The 22,635-nt window shown below is 31.8% G+C and overlaps 1 protein-coding gene across 4 annotated transcripts in view; it reads left to right on the top strand.

Moving 5' to 3' along the window:
* LOC127704181 (beta-1,3-galactosyltransferase 1-like) overlaps positions 1 to 22,430 on the top strand; it is a 32,888-nt gene extending 10,458 nt beyond the window's left edge. For 2 of the 4 annotated variants that reach the window (XM_052208133.1, XM_052208127.1), the window contains exon 2: positions 18,953 to 22,430. In XM_052208133.1, coding sequence (XP_052064093.1) covers positions 19,063 to 20,205 — 1,143 coding nt within the window. In that variant the 5' untranslated portion in view covers positions 18,953 to 19,062 and the 3' untranslated portion in view covers positions 20,206 to 22,430. Of the gene's footprint in view, positions 1 to 16,317; positions 16,498 to 16,928; positions 17,073 to 18,952 lie in introns of those variants that run through there. The other 2 variants (XM_052208121.1, XM_052208112.1) reach the window with 2 other exon arrangements.
* Positions 22,431 to 22,635: the final 205 nt, after the last annotated feature.

Raw genomic sequence — 22,635 nt, 5'->3', positions numbered from 1 at the left:
CATAACTTTCCTTGTTGCTTTTTGAATATGGGACCAACCACCAGTCAGCTTTCCGACTGTGTTATTGAATTCTTTAAATTAAACAATTACAAAATTTATGAAATGTGAATGTTTATTAATGTGATTGTTTTACCATGATAACTTAGTTGACTACGTTTTATCATTCAAAACGACTTTAAGGTCAAATTTGTGATTTACCACTGACCACAAAACATAATAGAATTATTTTAATTCACAAAAAAAATCACGGTCCAACAAACTTAAACTTATGTGCTCCGGAAAAGGAAGACAGCTCCTACAAATCATGAGTATTTGCCAAATGTAAAGCAACTTAAAATCATCACTTTATCACTGACATGTTTACGTCGGACTAATCTTTTCGTTATTTCAACAGCTTTGCTTTTAACAAATCTGTCGAAGAATAATATCCTGCATTTTTCATTCAAAGGCAATTAATTCTAATGCCCGGACATTTGCTTTCGTGTGATTATTTTTAACGATGGTTCCGAAAGCCACATAAACTGTTATTGAGATCAAATATTGCCTTTTTTATGGACATTCTTTTATAATTGTGTTTGTATTCTTCAATAAAACCTACTATAAAAAATAAGATGTGGTATTGTTGTCAATGAGACAACTATCCACCAGATACCAAATGACGTAGAAGTTAACAACTTTATGTCACCGGTACGGCCTTCAACAATGAGCAAAACCCACACCGCATAGTAAGCTATATACATGTTTTTTGTAATGAAGTGTATACTTGTTATTTTTCCCTTACCATCCCTGTGTCATAGTAAGATATAAATGCTCACTGGTCATTTGTGAACAATTGCGTTAAATTGTTAAATTGTGTACATGTAGTTTCGTGAAAAAAGTATATGTACATAAAGAAATATTTCAAATCCGCTAGGAAAAAGTTTACTATTCTTTTCCTCTTTGAATATTATTTGTTTTTGTTTTGTTTTTGATGCTTTCTTTGGTGTCTGTTTTATACATATGCGCATGTCTTAGTTATCTGCGTGCAAGTCTTTGTCTTTTTCCAACCTTGTAATTTACAACATTTCTTTGGACTTTTACTCTCTGTGATATTAATTCTAGAGGTTAGTCCATAAAATCGCTTATAACATCGTACATATTTAATATTTTTCAAATATTTCGATGGATACAAGTATATAAATAACACATAGCTGAGAGGGTGATAGAGCAGATTGTTACCCCGAGAAAATATTGTCAACTGAGGTGAAGCCAAGGTTGACAATGTCTTTTCGAGGGGTAACAATCTGCTCTATCACCCTCTCAGATATGTGTTATTTAATTTATTATACTGAATGTTCTGTCTTTAAATTTTAAATGCAAAGTAATAAACCATAACAATCATCCGTATTTATTAAAGCGCACATTTGAGCAAGCGTCTCTGTGAAGGGTAATAGAGTATTTGCCATGGGATAGAGTAAATCATCTCCCTCGTTTTAACCAATTAAAATCTGCCATTTTGACATGAAGTATAACAACATAAAATATCTAGGTAATTTAAAACTGCATTTCATTAGATTTTTTTGTAATGTCTTTAATCTTCGATATTCTAACGTTTGAATTCCACTAACATTTTAGAAATCTGAGAATCATAGTCAATGAATAATATATATATATACACAAATTGTTTGTTATAAAAACATTGACGTCACGGCGTGATTTATGGACATTTACTCATTATATAAACTAGAAGTTAGATATTACTCTAAATTAAATGAGATTCAAGCAACAAAAAAAAAACTCTTAAAACCATGCCAGTTTGCATCGATAGGGTTTCTTTCGCTTGATATAATTCAAGACATATAATTTTGTTCACATGACAAATCATGTATATTTTCTAGGAGTAATTTTCTCGTAATTAAGTTTATAGAAAGACTGGTCTTCGTAAAATCTACATAAATCTATGTTGATATTGACAAGCTCATGTAAGCAAAAATTATACTGTTCCGTTTTTCCTAATCATGATAAGAATTACAACATTCGTTACGTATTTATTTCCAAATCAAAAATCTATAAACAACGATTAGTTCCATAGACGGAATCATAATTGTTATCTCTTGAGAAATTGAGTCCTGTATCATGCTATATGATATTATCAACCATTTTAATTTAATGCCGTTTATGACTTCCACGATGAAACATTAATGTTCTTGTTTTTTTTCTGTGTTGCAAGCAAGAAGAAAAGGCAGAAGTCTATTTCTGTATATATTTCATAGAAAAATGAAGGTAATTTCAGAAATAAAATCCTGTTTTCGTTATTGCAAGTCATTGGTCACGTGAAATACTTCGAGTATTATTAAACGCGATTAGGAATGCTTTAGGGAAAATTAAACAATGCTTATCATGTTGTCTCTTTGATACGTTCCCCATTTCCATTCTCAATTTTATTATCAAAATACCTCAATAGAAAAATAAGGAGATTTGGTATGATTTTTAAAAATGAGACAATAATTATCCACCGTATCATAATAACGTTATGTGAGCAACTATAGATCCAACTTTTTCTTAAGTTTGAAAAAATCTAAAATCATTGCAATTATCTGTTAGTGCATAAAATTAAGAGATATAGGATGCCTTATCTCATTTTTATATTTACTGATTTGCTATTACGACACCGCCTCGGTGGTCTCTTGGTGGCGTGCTTGCCTCGAGTGCAGGAGGTCATGGGTTCGAACCCCGACCGGTTCAAACTAAAGACTTGAAAATTGTTATGTGCTGCTTCTCCGCTATAAGTACAAGACATCAAGCAGTAAGAGAAAAGACTGGTTTTCTCAGACTAGGGCAGAATATGTGTTCGTGTAAGGTGACAGGTCTTCCTGTGGACTGTTTCCTTTTGAACTATAGCAAGTAAAACTTGAAATCCGACTCATCGTGTACTGCAGGGTTTTTATTTCATATCACATAATTATGTTCTCGTTCTTATTTATACTTTGAAATTGTCACTGGACGTTAAACAGCCATCCATCTATCTCTGTTTAAATTTATTCCACTTTGGTGAAAATCTAAATCTTGCATTGGTTTTTCTTAGCACGTGCAATTAACAGCCAATGTATTTAAATATCAGAGGCGGATCCAGGAGGTGGTCACCCGGTGCACATGACAACCTCCTCGGGTTGGTAAAAAAACGGTGCACCATGTACATTTAATGTAGTATTTTTCATTAATTTATCACTTTGTCTATCACTGGAACTTACTACCCTTAAGGCGAACTACGCGTATCTTGACATGTATACTATGTAAATTACTTCTTCGATTTCTTTGATGTGTGGGTGGGAAAATGAAGAGACAGTCCCCAATCTTAGATGTTTTCAGTAGGTAATTAATATTTTTATTTATATTGCCTTTATCTAAATAGTAAAAGTTTAAATTTGTATGGCAAATTTCCTCGACCATTACTGGTGTTCTACTGTCTTGCCAAAATTCAATATCATTTATTCGTTTTGGGGTCTTATTAACATTCTTAATCGTATACTTCCCTTCTGTTAATTGTCTAAAAAATCGGGTATTTTACATTTTTGGTAACTTTTTTCCTCTTTCCTTCAGGATACGCTACAAATTTGCCCCTTGTGAAGTACCAACGACTCGTAGTGGACCTAGCATTGATACGAGCAATAATGGTGATTGCTATCATGAAACAACCACCGACATACATATATAGATACAAACGACATTGGCCTTGTGAAGTAATCAACAAGATAAATAACAAATGAACAAAAAAATAATGTAATAAGGAATCATTTTCAACCAAAAAACAAACTATAACTTTTCCGTATTAAAAGAAATACATAGGAAAGAACAGACTGTTTCAGAGAAATTGGCTGATCAGATATGACGGGTTTGTGTGCTCCCCTTTCAAAAGAAGGAGCTTAATGTATATATTATGCTTTATTTGGGTTGAGAATTTGAGAACCCTAGCAAACAAATCATTAACTGATATGACACATGCTTGTAATAGACGAAACAAATAGTTCGACCGGGATGACTGACCTTGTAAAACGAGCCATGCCGAGGCTTTTTCCTTGTCAATATTGAGAAAAAGATGGTCGATACACAAACTTTTATTGATGCACTGATGCACGTGCATTATAATCTATACTTAGAACTTGATGTGATCGTTGACACGTTTGCACGCAGCATCAACGAAAAATGAAATTTGAATCAATTTAATAAGTCCTGTTTAACCATGCATTTGCTTTAATTGTTACTATTTTCATGTCATTAATATCAATAAAACAAAATTGCATTTTTATAAGAGTTCGTAAGGTGACCTCTCCCCGACAGATCCGCCCCTGAATATGGAGACATTACCCCCAAACCCCTATTACCGATTTTTCGATATCTATTGGGAAAGTATTAATTTCAAAAAGTTTAAAATTTCAAAACAAACTAAAATGCGTTTTTCTTCTATTACAAAATGCATGGCCTCGTAGATATATTTTACCCGAAAATTTAGCTAGTAAAAAGTAAATATCGCAAAAAGCGCATTTTTTGTGGTATAATTCAAAGAGCAGCATCCAAACTTTTGGGAGAAATCATGAACCTTTTTTTAGTATAACATAGAATGACCACAGTAAACACTTTAATTTCAAGTCGCAAATGTCTATAGATCATAGTTACCTTTTTTAAGGTTTACAAGCGCTAGATACGGTAACATGTTTAGTTCGCGTACCTTTTAAGGTTTACAACCACTAGAAACGGTAACATATTTACTGTTCGCGTCGTTGTCCTGGCTGGATATTTCTTGGCAGTAATGTAGGATGAATACATTTAGTAATCAATGTAAAATATAAAAATGCCATTTTTAGTATTTTCAAATATCCGTAAAGAGAAACGAAGTAATAAACGACTTCACAGTTTCCATTCTCATGTCTATTCTAAATTTTGACTTGCTGGAAGAATTTTCAAAGAAATAGTGGTTTAACTAAGTTTAATGGCAACATATTTCCATTTTAAAACAGCATAGATACATTTTGGACCAGAAATCAAAGGAAGATAATTGTAGTAGAACATAAAAATATTGCAAATCATTACATGCATATTCTTCTAATACCAAACCCATATTTTTCAAAGAGGAGGGTGGGGGACAAGACGGATTTCAAAATTTTGCAGATCTGTAAGTCTATAGAAGAGGGTATGGATGGGGAAGGGGAGTTCCTTCATTTCTGTATTCTTTAATTTGTTTACTCATTATTCTTAACCTTTAAAAATAATGGCTATTCTGTAATTACTTGATAACTGTATTCTGGACAATGTTCTTTTCTGTAATTAGTATATTTATACCCAATTCTTTAATTTTTGCATTTATTTTTTTATATCTTATCACCCCATTATTCTCTATTCTTTATTTATTTTGTCCATTATTCTCTATTCTGTAAACCCCTTCCTAACCATCATAGTACATGTACTTATTTGATAAGTTTACACAAACTTTCTCCTCCTACTAAGCTCCTTCACGGTTAACTACAATGATCATATTATTTCTACTATTAAAACGTGTTTACTTCATATTGAAACCAATTATTTTGTGTTTGTCTGCAAGATCAATTTACAGTTAGTTGAGGGAAATTAATCTTCCTTAGTCTCAAAAGCATTTGGTTTAATGGACATTATATTTTTTTCATGGCATATAATTACAATTGTGTGTTTCATTAAATGTAGGAAAACGATTTAGGTATCCATAAATGAAAAAATTCTAATATTTACAATTTAGATGTGTCAAAGGCAGACAGTATGTGTCCTTAGAGAGATTATAAGAGATGAAAATATTACTCTGGCTTTCTTCACTTTCTTTGATTACTTCCATTTTGATACCAGCAAGTCTCCAAAGCTAATATAAACGGTTACGCACATTGCTATTCAAACAAATCACTCACAAAGTGTGTAGTCTTTCATCAGCAAGTGCGCAATTACTTCCAACTGTTTAATACATATAAAAATAAGAAGATGTGGTATAATTGCCATAGACAACTCTCCACAAGAGACCAAATGACACAGAAATTAACAATTATAGGTCACCGTACGGCCTTCAACAATGAGCAAATACCATACCGCATAGTCAGCTATAAAAGGCCCTGAAATGACAAATGTAAAACAATTTAAACGAGAAAACTAACAGCCTAATTTATGTACAAATTAATGAACGAAAAACAAATATGATACACAGAAACAAACGACAACCACTGAATTGCAGGCTCCTGACTTGGGACAGGCATATACAGAATGTGGCATGTATATTTATTTGAAAATGTAATGATTGGGGGTCATTAGGGACTTATTGCTTTTAAATTGCTGATATAACTGAGTTATTTTAAGTGATTAAGTAACGTTAAAAAAACCTGACTTCAACACCTTGTCATTACCCGGAAATTAATTACTGGCAGGGTTCGTGTTGCTCACTCTGTCTTTAGTTTTCTTTGTCGTGTGTTGTGTACTGTTGTTTGTCTTATGGTCGTTTTTCGTTTTTTTGCCATGTCATTGTCAGTTGTTTTCGACTTGTGAGTTTGAATATCCCTTTTGCATCTATTGCTTCTCTTTAATACTGATAATTTGATTACTTCTATGAATATTCTGTGATGATGTAAATTTGATATAGTAGAAAAACAAAGGATATGGGGTATCCATCCATGACACAAAATCAGTAAATGTACAACAACAAAAAAACACACACAAAAAACAAAGGAACAGTGCTTTTATTGCTGTTCTTCATCTCAAAGTCCACATTTTGTTCACTTAGGCATGTATATGTGGATCACTAAATTATACTTTTTTCGCCATGTATATGTTTACATTCACATATATCTGCGAATTGTCTGTTCATAAAATCATTAACAAGATACCGTCCCTATTCAATATTATTATTGACAATCTTTTTTCAATCCAATTTTAAATCCGTAAAAATTACTCAAAACAGCAATTTTGAAAGATTTCGGCAAAGGGCAAATATTGATATCTAATGAGATTGAACGGAGTTATCTGCCCTTGTCGCAAGTAGTGTAAAACGGTCTTAATGTAACTGCGTGGCCCTAAGATTTTAAAGGTGTTTTTTTTTTAATCAGACCATACATGATACCACAAATTTCACATAGAAATGGTTGTGATATTACTATTTATACAAAATAACTTCTTTTAAATTATAATTTTCCAATTTATGACCCCTTGATAATGCATCAGTTGTGTTGGAACAACAGATTTGGTCCAATCTTTCCTGAATTCATAAAAGTTTTTGTCATAATTTACTTTGGCCTCCATCCCTGATCCAGAAAATGTCTATGTCTAGGGTAGGATTTAATATTAACCTTGGCTCCTTTTAGTTACAGCATATTTTGTATCGTAGGTTGCAGTCAAAGTTTTTCTCAAGCTTTAAGTTCTGAAAATGCATAAAACCATCGTATTATGAAAATTTACCTAGCATTTAGGCTTTTGAAAAATATCCATTTAAGAACCTTGTTGGCCTTTATGATAAAGTTCAAATTCAAGGCCATATTTTGATATAAAAAATAATAAACGAAAAAGACGATCTTAACCAAACTTAAAATTCAACCGGAAAGCTCCATCAGCCAAGATAGTTTGTTCTATAAATTATACCGACTTTACAGCTATACTATCAGAAAATTCAGTGAAACTTTAAGCATGCGTCTTTATTCTGGAACTACTTTTCGTCTGCCACATCCATCATCTGGAACAAGGATTTGTATAGTTAATTATACAAATCCTTGTCTGGAATAACAATGTTGTAACATAAGACTTCAAAGTCATCTTTTGATATCGATATAGTAATATTTCATATCAAAACATCATTTTAATGTAGCAAACAAATTAATAGTCATAGATATAAATGAAGAAATAAAATCTGATTAATGTTTTTGAAAATATATACAAGATAACGAATCATGAGACGCCTTTAGAAAGAACATATATATAACAGTGAAAAATATAAGGTTTCTATTGTATTACGAATCGATAGAGAAGTCTGCTGTTGTAATAACTACTGAAGAAATCAGGGCCCGTATGCATAAAGCTACTTAAGTTAAGATTTATTCCGAACGGACGGATTTTTCTACATGTCCTACGATAAATAAGTATTACGATTGGATATCTTAACTAAAGTAGCTTTATGCATACGGGCCTGAGCGAAGACTGAATGCTCATCAATGAAACACTAAGCATAAAGAGAGACTGACATTAACAAGCGATATATTGAGGTTAAAAACACAGATAAATCTTTATAATTTAATTTTGGATGTAACACGTTTTCTGATTGGCTGAAAGTTTTTTGTCTATCAATTCATAGACATAATTTTGTGATGTGACCGTGACGTCATCAACGTTTTTCAATGATTTAATCCTTAAAAATGGAATTTAGAATGACTGTAATATTTTTTCTGTCTATTCGGAATAACCTCGAAAAATGGTGCACACTTTTAAATAACGCACTATGCGGGTTATTCAGTGTGCACCACAATTTTAATGTTATTTGTTCATAGACAGAAGAAATATTACAGTCATTCTTTTAGGAAATACAAATTTGGTTAAATAATTTGTGTTTGGCTCGTCTTTTTTTTTCTCCCGTTCGTTTGTATCACCTCTGCGGTGTTGGTTTAAAGATTCGGTTTTCCGAATAATAAAGTTTTTACATTATGAAAATTGTTCTTGCATACATAAAATACTATAAATATTTGCGTTTTTTTTTTGTTGTTGTTGTTAACATACAAAGTGAAGATATCCGCTTCGTTTTCTTAACATTCTTCAGCAAAAAATAAAACAACAGATATATATATATATATACATACGCATTGATTTTGTATTCATGAATTATTTTCCTTACATATCATTTCTATCAATGGGGTCCCTAGCGTCATGATTTTTTTGTTATTATGTTATTTTTATTTTTATAAAACGATTTATGTTGTTTCATGCATTCTTTTAGTGTTACCAAATATAATTAATTAAAATAATGTCTAACCTTGCAATATTTTATAACATCAGTACAGAATTACACAACACTGGAATGCAAAATGGCTTCTTTAATTCTAACAGTACTAACAGTGTCAATGTAAATTTTTGCACAGATATGAGTTGATGATTTTAAGTGCCAGTCTTTGTAAGAATCAGGCAATTTAACAGAATTTCAAAACATGGCTCAAACAAAACCACCGACCTAACCATCCTATTTTGAAGTGACCCTCATCCCGTGTGAGAAATGGTAGGTCTTTGGTTTCTGCGTGTCTGGTAATTCGAGAAATCTCTAGATAACTTTTGGTTAGAATGATAGCAAAATACAGAGTTATTTCCCCTCAATTGTTAATTTCTAGTGCATTTCAACCAAATTATATCTTGTAATACCAGAACAAGAAAAGGAAACGAATGTTATATTTGTAGGACCCTGAACTGCGATGGTCATGTTGAGGTACGATGGGTTTGACGCTGAAGTGCGTTTTTGATCACGCTGAAGTGCGATGGTGGCATTGTGACGCTATCTTGCTACGCCGTAGTGCGATGGTGGTAACGCTGAACTGCGATGGTCTACACAAACTACATTTTCAATGCTTTTCATATCGATGTAGAAGCAGTTTTCAGTTTTTTTAAGTTGATAAGGGGCTTACTAGTATAAACTTTAAATACTACTAGGGGAGATTGTTGGATAGGGGAAAGTTAAACTTCTGTAGCGATTTTTTTTTCGAAATCTACAAAATGTTCCTTTTTACTTACGATGAAGTGTGGCATTTTCTTAATACATACAGGTCCATAGGCAGACTCTCCGTATTATTATATTACGGTAAACGTGGAACTCATGAGAGGAATGAAGTAAAGATAAAATGTTAATGCAGAATTATGTCTATATGAAGAAAATCAAAGAGGACGATCTCTCATTTAGTATACAATTGTAATTAAGGACAGACATAGACAATAATGAATGTAAATTCATATAATAACTATTAAAAAAATCTACATGTACTTCTCATAATAATCTGTAGATTTTAAGCTAGGCAGCATGCGTCAAATAAACCATCGCACTTTGGCGTAGCCCATCGCACTTTGGCGTAGCCCATCGCACATCAGCGTGACCATCGCACTTCAGCGTCCCCATCGCACCTCCGAGTCCTACATATTCGTGCACCATTATACATTTTGAACATAAATTAATGTAAAATTGAGTGGGGTTTTTGTCAGGTTTTCACAACTTCCTGATTCTTTGGCAGATTGGCACTTAAGAAAAAAAAATTCTACAACTTCCTTTTTATATAAAAAATAAAATAAAAATTAAGACATTTGGTGAATTTGACAACATTTATTTTGTGTCAGTGGTCATATCGATCTTATTAAGCTTTTTTCTTTGGTTGGTTTATGTTCTATCTTCTATTTATCAACTAACATGTATCACGATAAATGGAGGAGGGGAGGGGGAGAACTAACGAAAATTATTTAAATCCCACAGCGTCTTTTTGTGTCTGTGTTGTGTAAAAAAAAGAAGAAGAAGAAAACTCTCATTATTAAGGCTGTTATTTTTTCAAATGTTTTGATCTATTTTGCAATTTGGTGTTGAAAGCAGATCTCCATGGTTCAAGTTTAATTCATGCACAATTTGAATAGACTCATTACGATTCAGAACTTGACATATGATATGGACCCTTTTTCTAAATGAATACATCATCTTAACCTCTGGTTTTCGTTTCATTAATTTGTTGGGGTAGCTATTCGATTACACTTTTGTTCACATTTAGTTCCTGCAATTTGTTGAAAAAATAGTCTTTTTCACCCTGTTTTGAACAAGGTTATTTTTTATATCTTACCAGGCCAGGATATTCATTCCAATTAACCTCCTGGCTTGTATCTGATGTTACAAGTTTTCTGTTTATTCCACGGGTAACTGTGTTGTTCATTAAACACTATACGGACTTCCTTATCCGTAAAACATACCGTTGCTGATGACGACCGTTATATTTTTCGTGGTTTAAAAATATGCAATGAATTCTGTTTTGTTTGGGGTAGTTTTAAAATACTACTTTTTCTGCAATTTACAATTCATAAAAAACTCTTTGAATATGTCGTAGATGTCCAGTTGTAAGTAACCATATCAAATGCGCTCTCAATTTCTTGCATAAGTCCAACAATCACATATCAGACCATGAAAAGTTGCCACTTGATGTTAAATAATTAAAACATTCAATCAAGTTTATTGTGGTATTGGCGATGCATAATATGTCTGAAACACATTTTTTTAAATAGATTAAAGCAACGTTAATGTTGAGCTTTACCAAAAACTTCTGATTCTGATTTCCGGTAACTTTCCCGAAACAAAAAGTTTTGAAAGCTTAAGGATGTTTGCTACTCTGTTTCAAAATAACAAGCTTTTTAAAAGACTGTTATAGATTGATAGTATATAAATAAAGAAACTAAAAAAGCTGAAAAAAATGAAGGGTCAGTGTGCTTGTTTTCGAGATATAAACCATTTAAAATTTGGCGGGAAATAATTCTCTCTAGATTTTTCATACATTTAACATTAGCACCTTTTTTCTTTATAAAACGATGAAAAAATAACAAGGATTTTATAAGATTTTCAATGATGACATTTTAAACTATATGTAATCAAATTTTGGAAAGAAAAGTAGGGGTAAGTGGGCAAAATTTTTAATGGCACTACATGGATAAAACCAGAGGATTCCGAATATCGGGCAAAAAATCAAAAACAAGAGGAGCGAACATCCTTAAAGTATAAATCGATTGACAATTCCTGTCGACGGTAAATCAAGGAGAGCACTTCGGACGCACCAAATTCATAAAGTATTACTTTCAATTTCTACCACTGGGTCGGTACTGCTGCTGGTGGACTGTAAGGCTCAGAAGGTATCTTTAACTCAGTTGTCAGTTTTTCTAAAATTCTCCTATGATAAATTTGGAAATTATTAAGACATAATATAAAGAACCAACTTCCTCAGGCATTGTTGACTTTATATGGATATGGCTATTACTTTTATGTCCGTTTTGATCTCGTTGCTTTTCACGTGTTCGTATACTTATGCATCATCGATTTTCAAAATTTTTGGGATTGAGCGTTCCTGGTGAAAAAGTATATCTAGAAAAGCGCTTCAGACGCGTTGAATTTATAAGGTGTTATTTTTATTTTTAGAAGTATAAAACCAAAACATTCGAAACAGAACATCAAAACATATGCTAAAGTTGTATCCTTAGTTTTAACAAAAATTTGCGCACAAAAAGTAACAATTCAAGTCAACGCCAAAGTATTTTCAGTGCCTACTTGTCGGTTGCTACTTCAGGGGGTTGAAATTTTTATAATATTTAGTGAATAATTTCCCTTATTTGTTTCCCCCAAAAATATATTATATTGATATATGTTGCTGTTGATCATGCATTACACATTATTTATCTGAAAACACTCTTTCAATGTTCTTTATACTTCCTGATTCTGACATCCACTAATGAAAGGTAGACTACCACTTACAGACAGAAATAAATAATTTTCTATTGTCGACAGAATTGTCTGAAAAGGGGGAAAAGCCATTAGGTTAATTCGGAAAATAAATCGACGGTAGTATAACTAAAAGGGGTCATAAGACCATATCAATAATAAACTTGTTTTAAGTTGATACATATGTAAATGTAAAAATCATAACGGTTTTAAATTTATATAGCTACTGCAAGAATTCTTACAGCCAAGGTTCAAGCAATTGCGTTTAGTTGATGGCATCTTTTGGTTGTTCAGAACAAAATAAACGTATTTTCAAAACAATTTATATAGAAGGTTAAAAATTTTACTTAAGTACTCAAGGAGATCTTTATTCAAGTCAATACTATAAGAAGTACAGAGAAAGATAAACAGCTTATAAAGATAAGGAGATGGGGTATGATTGCCAACGAGACAACTATCCACCAAAGTTCTAATAAAGTGGATGTAAGCAATAATAGGCAACAGTACGGCCTTCAACAATGAGAAAAACCCATACCGTTTAGTCGGGTATAAAAGGCCCCGACATGAAAAATATGAAACACTTCTTTCACTTGAGAAAACTAACGGCCTAATTTATAATAAAACAATTTACGAAAAACAAACATGACAGACAAGAACCAACGACAACCATTGAACTACAGGCTCCTGACATGGGACATGCACATATAGAATGTGGCGGGGTTAAACATGTTTGTGAGCGCTCAACCCTTCACCTAACTTGGGACAGTGGTGTAACAGCACAACATAAGAACAAACTAGCTTGTTGGCTTAGTATCCAGTGATGAAGGGAGTTGAACACTTATTGTCATGTTACAGTAAGAAAAAATAATGAAAGTGTTCTTTCTCTTTGATTATGGTATCGCGTCTTTTTTAATTTTTGGAAGGTCTACCTTTTTCCTGTTTTTTTTCAATAGTAGGTGCTTCGGTAGTGGCATGTTTTTGGCATATAGATTTTGAGAAATTCTCAGTAGATACATTTTTATAATCTTTTACTTTACAAATTAATGATCGTTTCGTACAGGCAAGATTACCTCTGACCGCTTTCACCATCGCTTTAGGTCCCTATTGGCTACGCATACTACCATGGATCTATAAATTGTTGTATTTCTATAAATTCCAGATAAAAGCTTAACTATGAAAAACGCTTCTAGCTCAGCACACACAACTTGTATTTTTGTTCATAATACAACAACTAGACTTTTGACATTTAACTGCAACATAATGTACAATTGATCTCTCTTTTCCAAACTATTGGGTGTATATAATTTACCTTTTAGTCCTATATATTGGTTCATATATTCATATTGATCTGTAAACAATTGATATTTGTGTAAAAGTGTAAATGTAAATATGTTTCCATTAATTCTAATGTACAATAAAAATCTGTTACCGGTATATGTAAGACCATATTAGATTTGGTTTGTATTCAATAAAACAGGTGTTTATTGTGTTTCATTTTCCGAAGGATTTTTAATTATTTGGCTAAACCGTAAGTATGAATATTTTAAAAAAGAAGGGTTTACAGACAGTATGAAAAATACCTAAAATACAACTTAACACGAAACATCATTCACACAAACGCAATTATGTAACTAAAACTGTATGTTGTCCGGAGTACATTGTATTATGACAAAATTGTTAAAACTTGTTTTGACTTTTGGTCGCATTAATACTAAAAAATTCCTGAATATCACATTGCAACAGTTTTAATCCATCTCGCAGCAAATACGATTTGGTAATATGATAAAAAAATTACGCCAGTCTCGAAGCAAAGACAAAGAAGCCTTGATTCTGTGACTTGAAATGAACATGGAACGAAGTTTTGAAAACATCATTAGCGTGAAATAAATACAGTGGATATTGGTCCATAGTATGTTCTAAAAGTAAATTATTTATGATTCTTGCATAAGAGTAAATGGAGAAGTGGGGTGTAAATGCCCATACGACAACAACCTAACGACAAAGATAAACAAAAGACATTAAAAGGGTAACATACAGTCTTCAACAATAGAATTGTGTCTTCAAAATAGGTCAAGCTCTAAATCATCCACTCAATAAAAGTTGTTAATAAATAATAGAGACAATCAACGATTTACCATCAACAGCAAATCCCCAAGTAACTAAACAAGATATGACAAAGACAACCACTGACGAGGATCGTGACTTGGAGCAGACACAATGATATAGATATGAATGCGAATTGAAGGTTATTTTGTATCTCAACTATTCCCCCCTTTTAATTACGATCAGTGGTCTAACAAAACATGCATAAAGCCATAGGATACAAATTGTATAAGGAAACGCGGAAATAACGATGAAATAGAAAACCACGAAAAACATGAAATAATAATCAATTTATACCGTATCAAACAATGCTTGCAGTTCCTGAAAGTAAGCTCAACGAACTGAATCTTCTGATGAGAAATAACGCCGTTAAATTAACACTCTAATATCAGTTGCTGTACTTCGTAGAAGATTTCATACACTAACGTCATAGAAAAATGCAGGAACACGACCTTTGAAAATAAATTGATTAAACTCACAAAATTAAAAAAATAAATACTTTAGTCATGATTGTCTCAAACGATAATTAAACGAAAATCAATCAATGTTTATACCAAAGAATACCAGACGCAGTCATTGACTTAAACAACAGCACAGTAACGGTTGCTAATAATTGCTAACATCCACTCCACATTTGAACGTTGGTGAATAGTTGTTTCAGTAGTAATCATACAACATCTCCTTGTTTTTATATTCAAGATATTATCTAAAATAACAATGTCAAAATATTCCGGGTAGCTTTTTTTTTGGAAAATCTCTGTATACGATCCCCATGTAACTCGATAATTCTGCGCTCTTTAGCAGCTTATTGCCTAATCATAGTCATAGTAGCAATCGGATATCAATCGGAAATCGGCGGAATATAACGACTGACATTGTTCTTATATTCTCAAGGGAATATAACTTACGATTGATAGTTATGATCGTGTATTGGGGCGTATCTATTTATTCGTACAGCAAAACGGAGGTGACTGAATGTTATATGCATATATATAGATAGTCTGATATACATGTATTCCCACACATGTATTGAATTTAATAGATACAAGAATAAGAAGATGTGGTATAATTGTCAATGAGACAATAAGGTCCCCAGTCAGATCACACGTGTATGCCGCACATTCAAACAGGCATCCCTTCGTTAAGAGTATATTATACAGAATGCAAACTGGTAATTTACATGATTCAATTCAAGCAATACACTTTGATATGAAGTGCTACTTAATCTTTTGCTATAAATAGCTAGAAAACTATGTACACAAAATCAAGCAAATAAATACACCAAAAGAAATATAACAACGGATAAAATAAAACAAAAAAAAACATCATTCAATAAAAGAATCACGATTATTATACCCAATTGGATTGTACCATCCTATTCAAACCATCTCCGTTGATCGAATTAATAAGTGTAGACAAACATGAAATTAAGGAGCTCATATGCAAGTCTTGTCCTAAATTAAAGACTTAATTTACTTATGTTATGTCATTGCCTACCCAAAAACGCCGAATGCCATTGTTTCTGATAATTAAACCTTTCAAACATTTGAACAAAAAATGAAGCAATTTTTTTTGGGTTTCGACAGGAAATCTTCCCATTTTAGCTTAGTTTACATTTGTTGTATTTACTTAACAATCATCAATTTGAATATTTTATCTATTTCGTTGTAATTTAATTCGTATTACAATTTCTAAGTGAGGTGTTTAAACATATTTACTATTATTCACGCTCAGTATACTTCTATTGTTGTAACTTTATGATAAGTGAGTTTACGTTACACAGTCACATCTGATCGATTATGTTTCGATAAATGAAAAATGAAAACTGACCCGTGACTACACATCAATAATTCTTTATCAGATCATTGGAGATATTATTAAAAAAATTTGAATGGTGAATTTTACATTGTACTAATATTCACGTGGAACAGGTATGTTGACAATCGTATAGTGTTAAAATTTGACACACCCCTTTTTCACATAGTTATTATATGTTGTAATATGACTTCACTATTTTTATTAAAAATTGATTTTCGTAGCGATTTTTATTGTTAAATTAAATTGCTGTAAATTATAACGTATCATGTGTAGAGTATGTCGATAAAAGGAAGTAACATATACGTTGATACCGTTGATATGTTTGTTACTTTTTTGTCACATATATCATTGCGCAATTTCTAAATATTTATATTTTTTATAAAGGCATAGTTGTTATCATTAAACACTCGCGTGGCTTTAATCATCATGGCGGCTTCTAACCCATCCTTCCCCATCGTCTAACCCCAATAGCACTTGACCCAAATAGATTTAGTTGCATTTAAAAACCTAACCCGGACATAATTTTATTGTATACTTCCTTCATATTTGAAACGTGAACATGTGGTTTTAATGTTTCCTTGATAGTTCACAATTCAGCAGAAAAAACGCACTTGTCTGCTTGCATTGCCGTTAATCCTAATGTTGTTGCAATATTTGGACCACGTGTATGCATGGACTAGATTTGGTGGTAAGCTCTCATTCATTAAATAATTTTATTTCAAATGTTTATTCATACCCTGAAGGTTTGATGGTATGTAAATATCAACAAGCAAAAACACAATTCGAAAGGAATGAAACATACAAACTTAATTCAGCATAACCTGTGTTAATATCATAGAGGTGTTGTATACTGTTCAGTTATAACGAGTCCACTTTCCGCAGTGCTATGGACTTTATTTTATAAATGGAATACCAAAAACCATATACGTTCAGAAATAGATAACATTTTTGTTAGTTTATCTGTTTTATCTGAATTGTTTAGTTCTAATATATGTTTATATGTTTTTATAGTTATGTCATTTATTCATAATTCATTATTCAAAAATTCAACGTTCAATTTAAGAAGAATTGAGATCATATTTAAAAACTTGACTGGTCACGGACAACTTTATAGAGGATTATAATCATATTTGTACCATTGTTAGATTATTAATAAGATCAAAGTACACTTTCGTTAAAATTCACTTGTAAAAATCCTTGTCTCTAAATCCGTGTGATAGTATAATATGTATGCGTTGAGTAAACAGCGATTTATATTCGTCGGTGGTGATAAATGCAATCTTTAATTCATATATAGATATAGATAATAGCAAGAAATATTGACCAAAACAACTGATAAGATCAAATAAACGCATAGTTACTAAATTTTACGCGGAAGGTTTATCTCTAAATTCATAGTAAAAAATTATGTCACTATCATTACATTACCGGACTCGCACATTATCTTATGACAAAAATAGTATCTGCGTTTATGTTTTTTTTTATTTTTTTGTGTGAAAAGAATATTAATATTTGTGTGTGGTCCAAGTTTTTTAATCGTGACATTTAGATACGCGCATAACTTTAAATTTAACATTAGTGTAACAGTATCTAAAACAAAAGGAGGGGGCGTTATTTAGGGTTTCATTTTGACTAAATGTTCTGCATTTTGTAATGAAAAGTAAAATAACAAATTTGTAAATATTGCATGCATGTTAAGGACGAGAACAAATAAACAATAAATACAATAGGTAGGTCCTGTAATAAGAGGCCGTCCAGGATAAAGGATGGAGAAATTTGGACTGCCACTGGAAAATGAGGGTATATTAGATAGGGGCAGAAAATTAGCCTTGCAACAGGCCACCAACGAACCCCTCAAAGATTTGTTATAAGGTTTATTAACGCGCGGTGGGCGTAGCACTCTCTCTACACGAGGCATCGGATTTAACGTCCCCATTCTGACCGGACGTGGTTGCGTACTTGTACATCCCACACAACCAAACGGACGCCCACTTTGGCAAGGGCTTTACTGCCTGTCGGAAGAAGACCAAGATTGACCACATTTCTATTCCCCAGTCACCCATGGGGCATTGAAGTGTGAAAGTATGAACGGGACGAGGTGTCCAATAGACACACATTCGTGCTATTTTAGTTATCTTCATTTTCAAGTTGACTATTATACAGATCATGTGTACAAGCTTTGCTTACAAGGTGTAATCAAATCTTGAACACAGGATCTTTATTTTAATCAGATTGCTTCATTTTATTATCATTATTCTCCAACTAAACCCACACTTTGAAGCTGGGATGCTAGATATTAATTTGGCTTTAAAAAAATTTAAAGAAGACAAATCAAAATGTAAATACAGATATACACGGGAGATGAGCTACTTAGCCTTCAATGACTTTATGTTACAGATAAGAATGGGATAATAATTTATAAATACATATGGTTTAAAAGGTAAAAAACTCGAACATACATCAATATTGAATGTTCGTATTAGATATATCTTAATATTGCAATTACAATGTCAGTGATTAAAATGTTTTCTTTTTAATTTATTATTTTATTACTATATTTTAATGTAGGTTCAACAGCGTTGTGATTAAATATCAAAAGACATGTTCTCAGGCTGTTGATAGGAATGCTTTCTTCAAAGTCGACCATCTTTTTGCATTCAGCCGTTTCTTAACATATAATGCTTCCTCGGATACCATCCATTTATAGAGGCATTCTTACACTGGTTGGAATAACATTATTACTATTCATGCTTTTAATGCAAGGAAACAGACCAGATACTGTTAGATTACGGCGTTTGCAAATTCAGAATGAGGTTATGGGTCGTGTTCAAATCCCTGATGAATTTGGAATGGAAAAGTCTACTGCAAACATAAGAACAACACAGCGAACAACAAAAGAGACTGTACGACATCAAAATATAGAAACTCGGAACATAGTTAACCCTCATAACTTCTCGTACTTGAAAAACCCTGTTAACATTTGCAGTGGAAAGGATATATACATGATAACATACATTCATACATCACCAAAGAATTTCCATAAGCGCCAAACGATTAGAAGCACGTGGGGAGACAAGCGTCTGCTAGAGCAATACAAAACGAAAATTGTGTTTGTGATGGGGAGAGTAGAAGATACAAAAGTGATGAACAAATTAGACCTTGAAAATGCTCATTATGGAGACATAGTACAAGAAGATTTCTTAGATTCTTACAAAAATTTAACTTATAAAGGCATCGCGGCGTTGAAATGGATATCAAATTATTGCAATAACACCGTGTTCACTTTGAAAACAGACGATGATATTCTAGTCAACATTTTTAAGCTTGTGAAACATTTAAAAGAAATTGTAGAATTTCAGCTAGGTCGCAAGAACCTAATTTTGTGCAATCAGTGGTTACGTATGGCAGTATTAAGAGACAAAAATAGTAAATGGTATATTCCGAAAGAGGACTTTTCACCAGACTATTTCCCTCCATATTGCTCTGGCTCGGCGTTTGTGTTGAGCACAGATATGACTAGTCGTATGTACAATGCTTCTTTATATGAAAAATTTTTCTGGGTTGATGATTATTATATCACAGGTATTCTACCTAGCCATATAAAAGTGAAACAGAAACGGTTAAACGAAGCTTATATACTCAATGGTAGGGTAGTTTATGACAAGTTAGTGAATGATACGAAAAATCAATTGATGTTTTTTCATGTGCCTAAACTTAATACAATTTTTTCAATGTGGAGATTAATCAAACAGCGACTTAAAATGCATATTCAAGAGGAATTCACATGGTCACCTGTCGTGTCTCCAGATACAGTTGTGTAATACGTGTATTCAGAATTTGCATAGATTATGTTAATAAGTAATTTCAAACCACCTCTGATTACGATTAGAAAGAGTCAATTAACTCACTTTATATTTAAAGCAAATTATGACATTTCCAACAAAAATGTGTAAATATGCCTTTGAAACTTGCCTCAGACCATAATTTATTTAAAACCTTTATGAAATCCAGAATGTATGATTTTTATTTCTTTATTGCATTTCTTATTTACATTGTTTACAAATTATTGTTGCACATACGTTTAATTCATATCATCAGTCACTTTCAAATTATCATTTCAAATACACATATAATGTACGGGTATGAAGGTCAAATGTGCCAATACTGTTTGAAATATACATCCATTTTAGATACAAAGGACTAATTTACAAGGAAAATAAGAAAAAACGATCCATAATTTATTCAAATTTAACAGTCGGATGCAACATTAATATGGCTTTAAAACCGAACCTTAATTTCACGATTCAAAACGTTATAAATGTTCTGACTATAATACTATATATATTAGTCCAAGATAAATGTTAGCAAATTGTGATGCAATCAAGTAAAACCAAAGATTTTATTCGTAGTTTTATGTGTTATAAACATGTTAAATGGTTAAAGTCTTTGTTACAAAACAGTTTAACTGTGGGCTTTGAAAATATATAAATGCATGTCAGGGCTACCATGGAATCAAAATAAATAACGTGGGAAATATAAAATGGCCGTGCAAGTTCCATTGCCTTGAAAATACATTTTTTGTAGAATATAGAATTCAATGGGGTAGGGCTGGGTTTGCTTTTTATAAAAGTTTGCAAAACATATGTTCATTGCAAAAAATATTTAGTGTAGCGGACTTCTGACCTCAAATACACCGCTGGCAGTTAAAAATTGTTGGTTAGAAATGATAAAACAAAATAATTTTGTGGTCTTGATAGAGTTCGCCACTATGATTCCTACAAAAATAATAGATTGTCGATCTTCCTTTTATTTCTTGAACAATTGAAATTCTTGACACGATCTTTTCACTTTTGTTATTTTCCAATTCAATTTCCTATTCAATTAGTGAACTAAAGCAAAAATCAATTCTAATTTGTAGCATTTACTTTCTTGTCAATATCAAAATAATTAAATTTATCAAAAGTAAAATCTGATTTACAGAAGTGTCAAGTATGATAAACTGAACCGTTTTATTTAATTTGCTTCTATGTGAAAATTTTCTAATATAATCAACAAACATCGTGTATATCTTTATTCTCACATTATGTGAAGGATAGCCAGTCACTCATTTATGCTACCTCTTTAGTTTAAATATAGCAAAGTTACCTTTTGAAAGTATTTTATAATGGGAAATAAAACTTCTTTAACAAGATTTATATATTCATGTGCATTTGGAAGTCATAAAATGACTTTAAAATGAAACATTTATTAGTCTTTTGAAATAGATTATCTTAATCACTTTATTTAGAAATATCAAGTTAAACGATAAGGTGTAAAAAACGTAACGACAACATGCATTCCAATAAGTGGCATGTGACGTTGACTCAGCAACATGTATTAAATCATTGAACCTAAGGTCAAGAATTACGCATGGTTGTACATGTTCAAAAATTTAGTCGGGCGTTTTTCTATTTAAGGCTAATATATTGATGGAAATATAAATATCCTGAAAAAAATAAGCACTATCAATTAGAAATGTTTATAATGAAAATTTTATTTTTAAAGGTATAAATATTAGATATCAAAAGTGATTTATTAAAATTAAATGCAAATCACGTAGAAGATACACACTAAAAAGTTTAAACATTGAGAAATGATCAAAACTGATTATTAGATATTTGATTTAACAATTCTTGCTGGAATGAGATTGCATTCAAACTATATCATTTGGTCAAATTAAAGAATACTTGTGTTTAGGGTTTCCAAACAGTCTCTCTTTTCTTAAGGAGGAAACCTCAAACACACTTACTTTTTTGTTTGGCCTTAGTTTTTACATTATTTTAATTTTTATATTTACTTTTTTAGCATTTCGAACATTTATTACAAAGCGCTGGTAGACTTCTAGTCATAGGTCATGAGTCATAAGTCATGATATGCCGCTATTTTCTTCCTTGTGCAATTTTAATTGAATTATTTGTAAATTGTGATAATAGTGAATTCCATGTTGTTATTATTATTATTACTATTCTTAAAATTGTTGTTTTACTAAAAATAAACTTGAAATATTGATACAGTGTTCTTTTTTGTTTTCGAGGGTCTGGATGGGTTCCTTCATTTCTGTATTCTTTAAATTATTTAGGCTATTTTTCTTTATTCTTTATACATTTTGCTTATTATTCTCTATCCTTATATTTTAGCGCCTCATTATTCTCTTTTCTTTATTTTTGGTCCATTTTGCTCTATTCTTTATTAACTATTCTGTAAAGCCCCAT

The sequence above is a fragment of the Mytilus californianus genome, unplaced genomic scaffold (genome assembly GCF_021869535.1).
Source record: "Mytilus californianus isolate M0D057914Y unplaced genomic scaffold, xbMytCali1.0.p SCAF_1, whole genome shotgun sequence".
Taxonomy (NCBI): Eukaryota; Metazoa; Mollusca; class Bivalvia; order Mytilida; family Mytilidae; genus Mytilus; species Mytilus californianus.
Note: the sequence above shows the minus strand (reverse complement) of the source record. Positions and strands in the feature narration are given on the sequence as shown.